Genomic DNA, 14,336 nt, shown 5'->3' on the forward strand with positions numbered 1-14,336 from the left:
ATCCCCCTCTGCTCTGCTAGCCTGACTTCCATCTCCCCAATAAATGCCTTTCATTCATTGCCGTGCATCACTCTGCTAGTACGTCTAGTGCCTTCAACATTCTGTGTGATCTAGTAGTCTCCCATTTTACAGATGGGAAAAGTGAGGCTCACCACCATTTATTCACTTGTCTGAGGTCACACAACGAACCTGCCGTCTGACTTCAGAGCTTTTCCTTGTACATCTTGCTGCCTGACCCCAAGTAAAAGGTCACCTTCTAGAAAGGAAAGATCCCACTAATACCTTCTTACTTCAGCCAGCTGCTGTCTTAAGTATTGCTTTGCAAACAATAAGCATTCAAAGGATGATGAGCTTTAGAGTCCTGTTTGTGTTGTTTTTTAACCTGGAGAAAGGAGGAGAGGGTAATGGGGCAGAAAAAGAGCACTAAACCATGCTTTTCAATGGGACAAAGTGCACAGTAGCATGAGGAATGAAGCCACGTCAACAAGCCTGCTAAGTGTGCGTACACGTCCATTGATTTCCCATTCTTGAGTAAATTAAAGTTGAGTTTGAAGAAAATCGTGTGAATTTTTCTCCTTTTGATTCAGAAGCAGAGAATGCTGAGCTTTGTTGGTTCACTCGTTCTCCCCTGGGCAGGGAGACCATGATGAAGTCATCCCGCTCCTGCTGGAGAGACCAGTGTCAGTCGTGGGCTGAACCAGTTCCCGTCCTGTCTGGCTCCTCACAAGGGCTTGGACAATGCTGGTATGGAACCTGTGTGTGAGCACGTGTATGTGGTCTTAGAGAAAACCAATGCGATGAAGGCTGGGTTGGGACACGGAGGGACTGTTCCTATGGATGCCCAGATTAGAGTAAGAGCTGTTTTCCTGCCCATTAGAGGAGAAATCGAAGGCAGAAGACACAACGTTTTCAAAGGGTGCGTCTTTGTAACTCTGAGGGGGCAAGCCGGTCCATCAAGCCTGGAGGAACGTGTGCTCCTAGGTAAGTGCCTGTTTTCCCGGGTTCAGGCAGACCTGGTGCTGACTGGAAAGCAGAAACCGTGAGATCTGAGCAGGGAAGAGCGGGGCTGTGCCTGAGGCTGTGGTTTGTAGGACGTGGCACTGCCCGCCTTCCTCTGCAGGCGTCTGCGCTCCATCTGCCTTTGGGGAGAGGAGACCCCCTCTGCCATCAACAAGGGCGCAAGGAGCATTTTCTATGTGGCCCTTCTGAAAATGGGCCGTGCCCTGAGTTGGCCAAAAATATGCTTTTACAACTCATTTTTCATTATCTCTTAGTATATCTGGAAAGCGGAAGGAATGGTCCCTTGTGGAGTAGAGGGTTTTGCCTCATGGAAAGCAAACCTAGCAGAAAAAGGAATTGTCTGAAGGACTCTTAAGACCCGTCTAAGGGATTTCAACTATACATCCTCCTCTTGCTGTCGCCCTGCGTCTGTGTAAGGGGTGGTGGTGGTGATTCTGTGTGAAGGTAAATAAGAGGAGATGACGCTTGATTATTTGGGTATATGGATTATCTCTCTAATCTACTGCTTTCATAGCTAGTTTCATTACATTTTTATGTTTTATTTTTACCTTTTAAAACCAGCTACCTAGAGAGAAGGGCTGTTGTGGCTTTGCGTTACTCTTTAGATCAAAAATATCCGCAGAACTTTCAACATACATGTGCATAGGACTATACAAACACACAGCTATTATTCAAAAATGCCTGAGAGTCCTAAATATTTATTCAGAGAACTTTTAACCTCTTATTTGCTATCTCTCACTTCATTTTCATCTGTGAACTCCTTTGACACAGTCAACTTTTCATTCTTTCTGTTGATGGGCATTCGAGGTAGCAAACAAATGAGAAAACGTGCTCTATAAATCTTATTTTACCCCATCATTTTATTCCATTCCTGAGCCAGTTGTTCGCCACTATATTTAACACGGTCTAGAATAAATCGGCTTGGGTGTAACTTTCTTGGGTCGCCTATTCTGTGAAAAAGCAGTGAAATAACTGAAAACAGTCGATAGGAGAAAGGACAAGCCCCTATCAAAGCGTTGCGAATGCAACAGTCACCTCTAAATAATTGATGGTTGGCAGAGTTTTGTAGCATTTAACTCTGTAATTTGCAATTAGAGGGATAATATGTTAATCCAAGCCACCATATGCCATGCTACCTGACCGACCATATTGTGATACTGGCCGTCTCACTTCAGCAGTAATGTTTACAGCTCACACTGCACTTGGATGTCAGACAGCTTGTAAGGAGCTCACATTAGGATACAAATATTTTCTTATTTATTTGACTTAATTATTAAATCGTCTCTTTAAAAGGAAGCAGTCTGGTCTTATTGGAAAATTAAAAGAAGAAAGGTTTTGGTTTTTTTTTTTAAATTGTTTAGAAATGAAACACTTCCTATAGCGTGGTGTGTCTTTTTTATCTTGACCTTGAGTGCTTGCAATCTAGGGAGGCAGCATGAAAGGTATGTCAGGTTTAAAGGCAGTGTAGGTTTCAGGTCGGTCACATTCAAAAAGACATCATATCATTTTCTTAAATGACCTCTGGATTGAAGCTGTTCTTTCTCGTGACACAGGAAAAGTCAGAATGAGGGTCTCCGCTGCCCTAACAGGCTGGGCTTGTGCCTCCCTCTGCCTGACTTCCAGCTAGTCTGCCCTTTCCCACGGTGCCAGCTCGGCAGCCTGTGAGGACATGTGGCCCAAACACATTGAAGCCCAGCCTCAGAACTCCAGGACCCACCACATCACCATTCCCACCAGCAGGCCTCCCTACTCACCGGGTGACACAGCTTTGAGAGACCCCGGGGAGCCTCAGAGCCCTAGAGACAAATTCCAAGTTGCCTTTGTCCTGGCTAACGTTTGGCTTAATCCTAAGAAGCAATTATGTAGCCAAAGATAAGCATGAAGTATTTGTTATCATGAAAACCACAGAGCTAATCTCTATATTGATAGAGCTTATAAAAGTGTTATTATAAAAAAAAGTTTTTCTGTCCTTATTATAAGATATAATTAGAGTTACCCTGACCAAACTTCATGTATCCTGGGTATGTGTATGTGTGAAATAGACCCTTTTTTTCCTCATTATTTAAAACTAAAATTATCTGGGGCGTGAAAAGAGCATTTCCTGCTTTTTCGTTCAGGTGCTTGCAAAAGCAGAAAAGAACTCAAGTGCAGGTAGTTTATTTGGGAGGCGATCCCAGGAAGCACAGATGAGGAAGAGGCGAAAGGGAGACAGGGAAGAGAGAGACACCAGTGGGAAGGTGAGAGTGGGCAGGTCACTGCTGTGGGCAGCTGGGGCTCAGTGCCAGTGGGGACCTGCTGGGAACCCACAGGAAACACACTGCTGAATCAGCCCCCAGGAGGATGGAGGCACAGGATATTTAATGGTTGAGAAAAGCCCCTAGGGTTCCCATCCCCTCCCACACACACACACACACACACACACACACACACACACACACACACACACTTCACAGTCATGCCTGCCTACCTTCAATCAAGCTCCCAACGTGCCAGCTAGAAAAAGCAGAGAACGCGACAGGTGCTAAAGGTGGTAACTAAGTGTAGACAGAAAAGTGTCTATGCAGCTACGGTGAGCTCAAACACATCAGCAGTGTTGCCTCTACAACGTTTGATTTTTGCTAACTCTTTTGATGGGAATTAGAAGTGATGAATGAAAATGAAATTTACTCTCTCCATATTGTTTTATGCAGTCATTCTGTTCGGTTGGTAAGGCTGGGGGAAAAGAGTATGTGGGTGAGATACTGACCCTCAGAGCAAGAGACATCTAAAACTGAAAGTCGGGCTATTCTAAAAGAGCTTCTCAAACTTTGTCACATCATGACACGGCTAGAAAATGTACTATCTGTATACCTTGCTGGGTAAATGCAAGAGGCTCCTTAAGTTCCAAGGCCACTTCTTTGAGGGCTCCAACCATTCCAGTATCTGACCAGCCACCTCCCAGCATGAGGGGACCCACATGTCAGCATCCAGTATTCTGTGGCTAGGAGAATAAAAATGGTAAGAATCAAAACACTATATTAGGGAGGAAAATCTGTAGCAATGGCCCAAAATATGAAGACACCAAATTCTAATAAGAGGTGACCAGAAGGAAACATAATTGGTTTGTGATCAGAACTAAGACAACATACGTAGGTAGTAAAGAGCTGGAGGGAGCACCTCATGGATTCACTGAGTCAGTTGCTAACTTATTGTGTCACAATCACTGTTTTATTTTCTGGGATCCCACCCTAATCTGTGAGATCCTCGAAGGTAAGGACTGCGTTTTCCTGTTCATGTGTATATACTCAATGCCTAGCACAGTGCCGGTATTAAATAATAACTCTAAATATTTATATGACTGTTTATTAATAAAAGTTAAAATGCATGGAAAATAAAATGATCACAGACACTAAGCTGCATTGAACAAGCCCGTAAATGTTATACCTTGATTTTTGTCACTTATTTTATTAAAAATGAGTGGCTAAATTTTAAAAAAAATTTTAAATAACTTAAAGATATCATTACGTGCTTTTAAAATATTAAAACAATATAAAGCGTAGAAAATAAAAAGTAAAAGTTTCCCTTCCCTTGTTCTGGACACAGTTTGATTCCTCAGAGGTAACCATTGTTTCTTATACATTTTTCCAGAAATTTTCCATGCACATAAGCATATATAAGTGTGATATCTCAAATGAATATAACCTTACAAAGACATAAATTAAGGCATTCTGTTCAACATCTGTACGTTTCACCTAACAGTCATGTTGACAGCTTTTATTGTACACATAGCTTATTTTCAATGATTTCATGACGGTTGGTTTTCTAGATATCACGCGATTAATTTAATTAGTTTCCTATTGATAGGTATTTACCTTTTCTAGACTTTGGCATTATAAACTATTTTAATGGACATCCTCATACTTTTGGGTCTGAGTCAGGATTCTTTTAGTTGCAAGTGTCGGAAAAGTGAGTAATAGAAACTTAACGAATACAGACTTTAATTTCCTCCCTGAAGTCTGGAAGTGGACTTTCTGTGTTTGGCGAAGCCGTTCAGTGACGTCATCGAGATGCTAAGGTGTTTCTGTTTTCCTGCTCTGCTGTCATCACCAGGTTGGGTTTCACCCCTTGGTCATTGCTCAGTCTCACACTGGTATCGACACGGGCATCAAGTGTCTGGGGGAAAAGATTTGTTCTCAGGAGTTACCTGACGTCTCAGCAGACTTGCTGTGTCATTGGCCGTCGTTGGCATACTGGTGAAGAGGACCTTCCAGCACCGGTTTCAGTCTGACGGTAGGAAGAAGCCTAACTTCTCTGAAGATAAGAGGTCTCCATTTGCCACTTGGACACAACATCTGGGTTCTGTTAGCAGAGAATAGGTGGTGAAAGTCTGTTGGGTAGCGAACTTCAAGGTTTGCCACGTTTATTTATACAGGTATGTCAGTAGGAAAAATTCCTGCCAGTGAACCAGCGAGATCGAAGGGTAACTGCATTGTGTGTATGTGAGGGTGTGTGTGGTAAAAGATACGTAATATAAATGTTGCCATTTTTAAGTATGCAATTCCGTAGCATTAAGGACATGCACAGTGTTGTACAACCATCACCACTATCCATTTCCAGAACTTTTTCATTATCCCAAATGGAAGCTCTACCCCCATTAAGCAGTCACCCGCCATTCGTCTCTTTCTCCATCCACTGGTCATCTTGAATCTTCTTTCTATCTCTATGAATTTGCCTGTTCAAGGTACCTGACATAAGTAGAATCACACAATATTTGTCATTGTGGGCCTGGCTTAGTTCACTTGCTGTAATGTTTTCTAGGTCCATCCACGTATCAGAGGGAACTATTTCAAATACAATGACTATTATCAGGTTACCCCATTGGAGAGTTGTCTGGTTTATAGTTTTAGAACTAGTGAATGAGTGCCCTAGTTTTTCCATAGTCCTGTCAATACTGGTTATAATTACACATTTTAAAATTTGTTCATGTGATAGGTATAAAGTAGTGTTTCATAATTGTTTTTCAAATTACGATTGAACTGGTTTTGTTTTCTGTTGTGTCCTTTGATAATTTGGGGTTTGGTTATCATTTTATGGATTCACTATAACTCTTTGTATATTTGTCTGCTTTGTATCCTACAAATACTTTCCTTAGTTTATCATTTGTCTTTTGATTTCTTCCCTATTCAGAATTTTTAAGAATTCATCTTTTCCTCTGTGACGGCTGGGTTTTGCTTAAAGAGGCATTCGCAACTCCACTAATAAGAACAAAAAGGCAAAAAAGACCAAACCATTGTTTCTAGTTCTTTTGTGTTTTATTTTTACATATCTCTGATCTAAGTGGAATTTATTTTGGGTGTAAAAGAGCACTTTAACGTCTCTCTCTTTTTTTTCCTCCTAATGAATTGTTTACTTTCTTGGGGCTGGTCTGAAGTGTGAAGCTTTTAGTTGTGAAGATACCCATACAAAGTCACCAGTGGACGTCCGTACATCCCGTGTGCTCACCTTGAACGGGTGTTTCCTGTTGCGGTGACAGTGAGGAACAGTCGTGATTTCATGGGATTCCTACTTCAGGCTCCAAGAGTGTCCAATCATCAAATAGCTGGCACTATCGTTTTCCTTCCTCCTCATTCCAAACTGATGACTTATTCTGAAGAGGCTGACACAGTCACCCACTCTGACAAGTCCCGGAAGAGAAACCTGTCCTTCGAGGGGAAGGCCCCCGCCCAGCCGGCGGGAGACATGAGATTCCTGTAAGAGAGTCAAGTGCTGGCTCTTCAAAACTGAGCCTCCCACTTTGAAAAGAGGGGAGCTTCTCCCGCATTCCTCATATTCCCTGTCCCCCACCTCTCTGACCACCTGCTAACAAGGAGAGGGTCACAGGGCTGCCCCAGCTACAGAGGCCATGCAGAGGGTAACTAAAAATTATTGTCCCCATCTGCCCTCTGTGCCACTATCTGTGGTGGCACAGGAGTGTGTGCTTTCCCCTCCTCCCTGGGCTTCGATGAATCCTGGCCAAGCTCTCCAGGAAATTCCCATTAGATGACAGAAGAGCTGCTGGTGGCAGGGTAGGGAGAGAGCTGAGAAAGAGAGAGACTGAGGCAGACAGGCAAGTGGATGCTTCCCTGGGCCCAGGGAAAGCCACTGCAGTCTCTCCGCCTCGGCTTGTCTGCCCAGTGGCTGTAACGGTGACAGCACCCACCTCACAGGGGTGTATAAGGAGGAAAGAGCCAATCCAGGCAGACCCCATGCTTCCCCTGCAGGTTTCCCCTCTGCACTGAGAACAGGAAGAGATGAGGGATGTGGGCCCCACCCTGCAGTGTCCCTTCTCCATCCCTTCCTGGTGGCCTAACACAGCAGGCAGAACAGCAAGGAGGAAAACCCTGTGCCCTGACGACTTTGCCCATTTGGGAAGACCAGTACCCACTTGTCTGTTGGTGTGACTCAGCTTCTGCTATGCCTTTGGTTCTGATCCAGTGCCCGGATATGTGCTGTGAGAAGTCCTTAAACCTGTACAGTTATTTTATTTCTCAAAGCACCTCATTGCTATTTTCAGTTTTACTATCATAGCTGCTATGTGCTACACAGGAAGTACTTTAGAAGCTATTATCTTCATTTGGCAGAAAAAGGAGCTAAGTCACTGATCAGCAGCGCCTCCCAAAGTCACCTGTTCTCTCACCTCCGGATCCTTTCCCATGATAACATTGACGTGTTGATGCCTGAACCGGCACTGTCACTTACACCTTAGCTCTCTTGGTGGCCTCAGCTAAATTAATCCCCTTTAAATAACTGCCTTCTGAATATTTAATGCGAGAAAACTGGTACTTGCCAATAATCCTTACCTTGGTGAAATTCTGGGGAGCATAAATGGATAATGTTTGTGACAATGATGTTTACTGAAGAAAAGCATTATGTATTCAAAATATTTAGAGTATTAGTGATTTATCTCTAATTTTCAGTAGAACCTAAAATTACAATAGAATTGTACAATTGTACAATAGAATTATAAAATTTTCAATTACCAATGTAATTCAATTAACAATATACCAGTAATGGCTAATAATAAAGTAAAAAAAAATGAAACCTTTTGAGTCTAAACAGTTCAAGAAGGCACCTTTTAGTCAAAATGAGATTTTGAATGACTATATTTATTCAGGAAGGTAACTGATTTATTCATATCCTATCCTATTTTCATTATTTGCACCTAGTGAGTTTTTGTTTTTAAAAAGAATGAAGTCACTCAGGTAATGCAGTCATCTCTCTCTCGTTCTTCTATTCATTTAGACTTTTGTTCTTCTTTATCTTTTTGTTCATTGTCTCTTTTCTATTAGGATGATCCATGGTATTATTTAAGGGAAACTAAACCCTCGATCACTCTGCTTTCTTTTTCCACAGTTTATCAGTAGTCCAGTCATATTTCGTATACTGGGCAAGGACTGAATCGTCTATTCTGTCTCAACAGATACACAGCAGAGCCCATTTTGATGGCCGCCTGGTGTCCGGCTCACCGATGCCAACCCCTGGGGCAGAAGCCAGAAGGTACTGAAGGAACTGCTCCAGGTACAGCTGGCCACTGTATTCGCTAGCTGCACTGGCATCATTCTTTTCATAGATATCTATTTTTATTTAAACGTCACTGCTGCCGGTTTCCAGTTCCTGCAACATGAGCAATAAACACCGGCCTTGGTGGATGGCAGCAGTTCTCGGGGTCGTGATAACACAGTCCTGTGCAGGAGGGGACGCCTGCAGCTGCTGTGTTTGTTGCAACAAATGCACTTTGTCCCTCAACTCCACAAATTAAGTTGGGCCCTGGGGTAGGGGGTTAGAATTGTGCTGCAAAACCAAAAAATAGCACCCGTCTTTGCCCACCCCCACCTTTACCAACCATCCCAGTACTTCAGCTGTTTTCCTCAGACCCTGAAGCTACACAGGGAGCACGAGAAATAAATGACCTTTTCTTCTTTTTTCATAAAAACTCATCCAGTTTTTATTGTTACTTTCCATAGTAGGTAGATGGCTCTTTTCAGCCTGGGTTGGAGAACAGAATCAGGAGTGAAGACTGCTTGGATGGCAATGGATTTTCCCCCCTGATTCACCATGTGACTTTAGACGCCATTGGCCCACCAACTTCTGGAACAAACAAACAAAAACAAAAAACCCAAAAAACTAATCGCTAGAGAAAGCTTGACCTACCTGAAAATTCCTGGGTATATGGGACTTATTTCCATTGTTTATTTCTAGTTAAGTGCTGTGAATAGACGCACACATAGAGGCATACACTCACTTGCACAGAAGATCCGATCTTAAATCCGTTCAATCTCACTTTCCTTTCTTCTTGGCTAACATGATAAGTAAGGCCAGAGTCTGATTCGAATCCCTGACTCTGCTCAGTCTGGCAGACCCAGGCACAGGGCTAACCGTGGGCCACCCTCCATAGTCTGCCTTTGCCCCAAACCTTTGTCATCTCCTCATTGCCCAGCACTGCTCTTCCAACCTTTCCACAAAATATTCATAAAAGCAGAGGAAAAGATCTCAGGGTCAGAGACCGTGGCCCGAAGAAGACCCTGCAAGCCCAACATGTGTTCGAAATCTCATGTTTTGTTTTATAAATGATGTAAATGTTGCTTTCTAATCCCAAGCATGCTTGTTTTAATATGAATATGAATAAAAGTGGGGCTTTTCAGGAAGATACCTCCTGTTGGTCCTGCCATCTCTCTGATGGTTGACCCTGCTGGGAACCTTGTTCCCCAGGCGGTAGCAGACTCCAGTCTGAGCAGCAACAGGATAAACTCATTATGCTGCTCACATGCCTCCCTTCTGGGCCTGTTTCCCTGCCTAGTCCTCCCCACAAACCCTAGTGTTTCCCAAAGGGAAAAGGTGTGTGTGTGTGTGTGTGTGTGTGTGTTGGGGGAGGTGTCATCTAACGAAGTGAAATAGATTTCTTCACTGTAAGATTTTAGTAGTCCAATGTAAATTATGAATTTTCCCACTGGGAGATAGTGTATTATATTTTTCAAACATTTCCCAACAGACCCCTGGGACGCTTTGGGGTCCTACCCAACTCCATGAGTCATGATCTACTTTTATGTCTCTATGTTTCACCTGCTGACATTTCACAAACTAGACCGTTCCTCATGATGATCTGTTTATCTTTTCAAGGGGCAGTTCACATATCTCCTCTGTGAAACTTTTCCCTGTACTTCTTGGTGGGCAAATATAATTGCTTCCTTAGCTCTGGTATTGAAACTCTCATCACACTGTCATTGATAGGGTCGGGCATCTAAGACTCTCTCCTCCTAGATTTTGAGTTCAGAAACGAGCGTCACCAATCTGCACCCCCAGCACTTGTAACAATGCTCAGCACACAGTGGGTCGGCAGATGTCCAAATGCATTTGGCAGGAGTTTAAAACTACCAGAAATTTTGCCACGTTCTGTGTGTCTGTATTAGACGTCTTTGCTTTTCACTTCAGTCTCATTTTTGAGCGATGAAGGCATTGGAACAAAGTGACACAGCCCCACACCCGCCATCCCCACCCTCCAAAAAAAGATTCAGTCAAACCCAGTTCGAGCCCTGGCCAGAGAAATGCCCGCGAACACTTTTTGTGAACCATCCTCGTCATCCTAATCATCACGGCAGTAAACCCTCGGTGCGTGCTGCGTCTGGGCCGGCACTATGTTTCACGCTTCTTCAATGACTCCATTTCACCTCCTCAACAGCTATATGCGCAGGTACCATTATTGGTCTATTTTGCAAATGAAGAAACTGACACTCTGGAAAGACTTGCCCAAAGCCAGGATATAGCAGAGTAGAGAACTGAACCCAGACAACAATCTGACTTCAAAACCTGTGCTTGCTTGCTTGCTGAGCTCTGTGCAGCTCTTTCTAACGCTGCTGTCATGTGAGCCAGTCACGGGTGGGAAACGAGACAGTGGAGGGCAGTGCAGGGCAGTGATATACACAGCAGAGTCTCGAGTCACTGTCATCACCAGGAAAACTTTTAGTGTTAGTAATATGGCAAGAAAGATTGAAGGAGTTTAAGAATTTCTGATTTGTGAGATTTCACTTTTTTTTCCCCCCAAGCTGGAAGCAGTTTTCGGCAGAGGTAAGAAAAAATACAGTGGTTTCTATATTCCCTGATGGGTGACTGTTAAGAATACACAAGACCGGAAGTCCAGGGACTAACTCTTTAAAAAGACATACAAAAGCAAGTGCTTTGTTTCTTGGTCAGAGCTTATATTTCTGGACTGATCATCTTCATGGTGACACTTTTGAGTGGCTCACACTGTCCTCAAAGCACATTAAAGTCTCTAGTATTTACCCATTATTGTAGCTGTCTGTGTGAGTTAATCCAAGGAAAATGCTCTCATGCTATCTGTGGTGTCTTTGGGCCTCTGTTTAACTCCCAGTCTCGCCATCACTCTTCCACAGCAGCATGCAGATACCTTGGCTGTTGCCCTCACTGGAGCTGCAGACGAGGACAGCGTAGATCCTGTTCCTGCCAGTACTGGGGTATCAGAGTTTCCTGGGGGTGCAGAGACACTGTTCCAACCATCTTCACACGTAGCAACTGCAGTCAGCAATGGCCAGCCACCCAGCGGGGACAGCAACCTTACCCTAGAGCCCTCCCTGGATGTCCATGGGCTGGAGAGGCTCATGGACCTCAGGCGGTTCTTCTCGTAGGGCTTTGCTCCCGGCCCTAGCATCTACCACAGGTAATGGGCCATGAGGTGGGCCAGTGAGGAAGGTGGTGGGATCGTGCCAAACACTAGGGTGCTGAGGAAATATAAACCTCTTGGAGTCTGACATAAAAAGATCTCATCCATATTTATCCTTAAGTATATGATGATAAACCTTGATTGTAGAAGGGCGACTGGTCAAAAGGGTTGGGTATGATAATCACCTGGGGAAAGTGTACTCTCTTGCACAGAGTGAGGTCTCTGACATGCTGCTATACATAAAATAAATGTTTTATATTTTACATATATAAATTTAGAGTATATAAATATATATTTGTATAAAAGGATAAATAAAAGCATTCAGTGAGTTATTTGCTGCTATCTTCACTCACCTCCCCCCCATTCCTCCTCCAGTCCCCAGCTCCAAACTTGGGAGTCTTTCAAGGAAATCTGATTTTATCAGTATACACAGCAATGATAGGAGAAGTTGCTTTGTGATCCAAATATTTATTGACCTCTTCTCAGCATGTCTATTCTTCCCTTTAGGACTCAGGATGATGCAAGCTTTGGTTCATTAGAAACTTGCCTGCCCTTGGATATGGATAAACAGGTAATAGGTGGGAGGGGGGTGGTATTTTGACCCCAGAGTGGGAAGTTCCAGGCAGGGAAATCAGAGCTATTAGACTAGTAGCCAAAGTAAGAGAGAAGGAGGCAAGGATATGATATACACACAGTGTCATTCTACCAATCAATTCTGGCCTTTGTCTCTGAAGTTATCGGCAATTGTAGAAATTGATGGTTTTAGTGATTTGTTTTTCCACTTAGCCTTGGTTAATAATTCCTCTCTCCTCCCTGCCCCCAACCCCTTCTTCATAACACTGGTCTCAAAAGACCATGTGTGGTCCTAGAGGTTGGATCAATGGGCAATATAAAATATGCACACCCACTGATTTACTGTTTCTTTGAAGTCTTAAAAGGAACAAAAAAATGAAACATCGTATAACAGTCTCACTCAAATTTATTGGAACCTACAGCAAGATTAAATGGTCCCTGTTGCATGGGTGCTAGCATAGAAAGATACACTCAAAGCTTCCAGCCATTGGAGTTGACAGTCACCTATATTGGAAGCTTCGTAAAGGATCCTGAGTTTATTCTTGTCGCTGGCCTCCATGTTCTCTGTGGGGTTTCCATTAGCCACCCCCCCTGCCCATCAACAACTGAGCTCTTCTAGGATCAGGCACAAGGCTGGGTTTTCAGCCACTGCCTGGAATTCTTTAAGGAACACAGGTTAGTTGCAAAGTTCAGTGGCAGCTTGAGGGAAGACCAGCCACTCTGACGTTTTTGTCTTTTGCATTTCTAGGACAAGACAGAGGCCTTTAACAGGACTGTGATGAGGTCTTCTCTGCACACTGCCCGTCGGACCTATCCTCGGCACCTCTGGTCCTGTGAGGCACTTGCTGGGATTGGGGCTGGGGGAGACAAGCCAACCCCTGTCTTCCACAACTCTGCCACTCCCAGACCACCCACTGCATCAAGGCCCTCTGCTAGCTTCTTGCCTCAGTCAAAGCACAAGGAGCCCAGCGTAGAGAAGAGAAATGGAGAGGGTGGAGTGAATTACCCCCTAGGAAAACCAACCCCAGGCTTGAGGCTGGGCAAGAGAGAGCCAGTGCCCTTTTGGGGATGCAGCTCGAGAATCCCCAGCTGGGAATCCTGCTTTGCCTTTCAGCCACCTTGGGCGTGGTTTTGGCCGCTGGCCTTTGCTACCTTCACACCCAGTATTGATTGCCACAAGTGGAGGGTGATGTCCTTCCGTGAGCTTGCCCGGGATGCTGTTGCCTGAATGGCGAGAGTGAGACTGTGCATGTCAGGCGGATCGGGGAGAACAGCTTTGTTTTGGCTGGAGCGGAATACAACTGGATCACTCCCTCTGTGGGTCGCAAGAAAACAGTCCTCTGAGAAATCCATCGTCCCGGCTTCTCAGTGGCCTCTTTAAACCCTAGCAGAGTGTCTCGACTAGAAGAGAGCTAATGAGCATAGCGGATGAGGGCCGGGCTCCACTGGGCCCTGGCAGCGCGCAGTCAGTGCAGGAAGCAGTGAAAGGACACTTTTATCAACAGAGGGAGTTCTTCTCGGGCTTTGTTGTCTTCACATCTGTATTTAGCTGCTTTTTTTTTCTGTTTGCAATTAGACGTTCTGTTTGAAGAGTTAAACTCAACACAATGAATATTGTATAACCTGCTCATTAACTAGACTCCTGTGGCCGCTAAGCTTCCTCCGTTGCCTTAAGGAACCCTCAGAAATAGACATTCTGTCCCTCCTTGGTGTCAGCCTCATCTCCTCTAACTCTTTGAATGAAAAGTAATGTTGGGGTTGAGTCTTTTGCAAGAAAAAGAACGGCAGCCTCGCTTTGCATCTTCAAACCACCCCCAAAGAAGTTTTGTTTTCAAACTGGACTTCCACACTGGCTCTGAATATTGGACTAGGTGAGTTCAGGCTGTTCAGTCTTCTTGGAAACTCGGAATTCTGGCAAATCTGCCATCAAAATCGATGCAAAGTAAGGAGAACTTGAGGGAGCTTGATTAAACACATCTGTGGGAAAACATGTACCTGCCGCACGCAGCTGTAAACACCGGAGTGGAATAAGCCAGACTCTTCATCAAGT

The 14,336-nt window shown here is 44.2% G+C and overlaps 1 protein-coding gene across 1 annotated transcript; it reads left to right on the forward strand.

The window, feature by feature from the left end:
• The first annotated feature begins 2,584 nt into the window (after positions 1-2,584).
• REELD1 (reeler domain containing 1) lies at positions 2,585-13,630 on the forward strand. Its single transcript, XM_033133693.1, is given in 9 exon segments — positions 2,585-2,781; positions 6,516-6,749; positions 8,392-8,491; positions 11,352-11,710; positions 12,221-12,284; positions 13,035-13,292; positions 13,295-13,453; positions 13,455-13,509; positions 13,512-13,630. Coding segments are annotated over 9 exon segments (1,545 nt in total).
• Positions 13,631-14,336: the final 706 nt, after the last annotated feature.

Source organism: Rhinolophus ferrumequinum, chromosome 18 (genome assembly GCF_004115265.2).
Source record: "Rhinolophus ferrumequinum isolate MPI-CBG mRhiFer1 chromosome 18, mRhiFer1_v1.p, whole genome shotgun sequence".
Lineage (NCBI taxonomy): Eukaryota > Metazoa > Chordata > Mammalia > Chiroptera > Rhinolophidae > Rhinolophus > Rhinolophus ferrumequinum.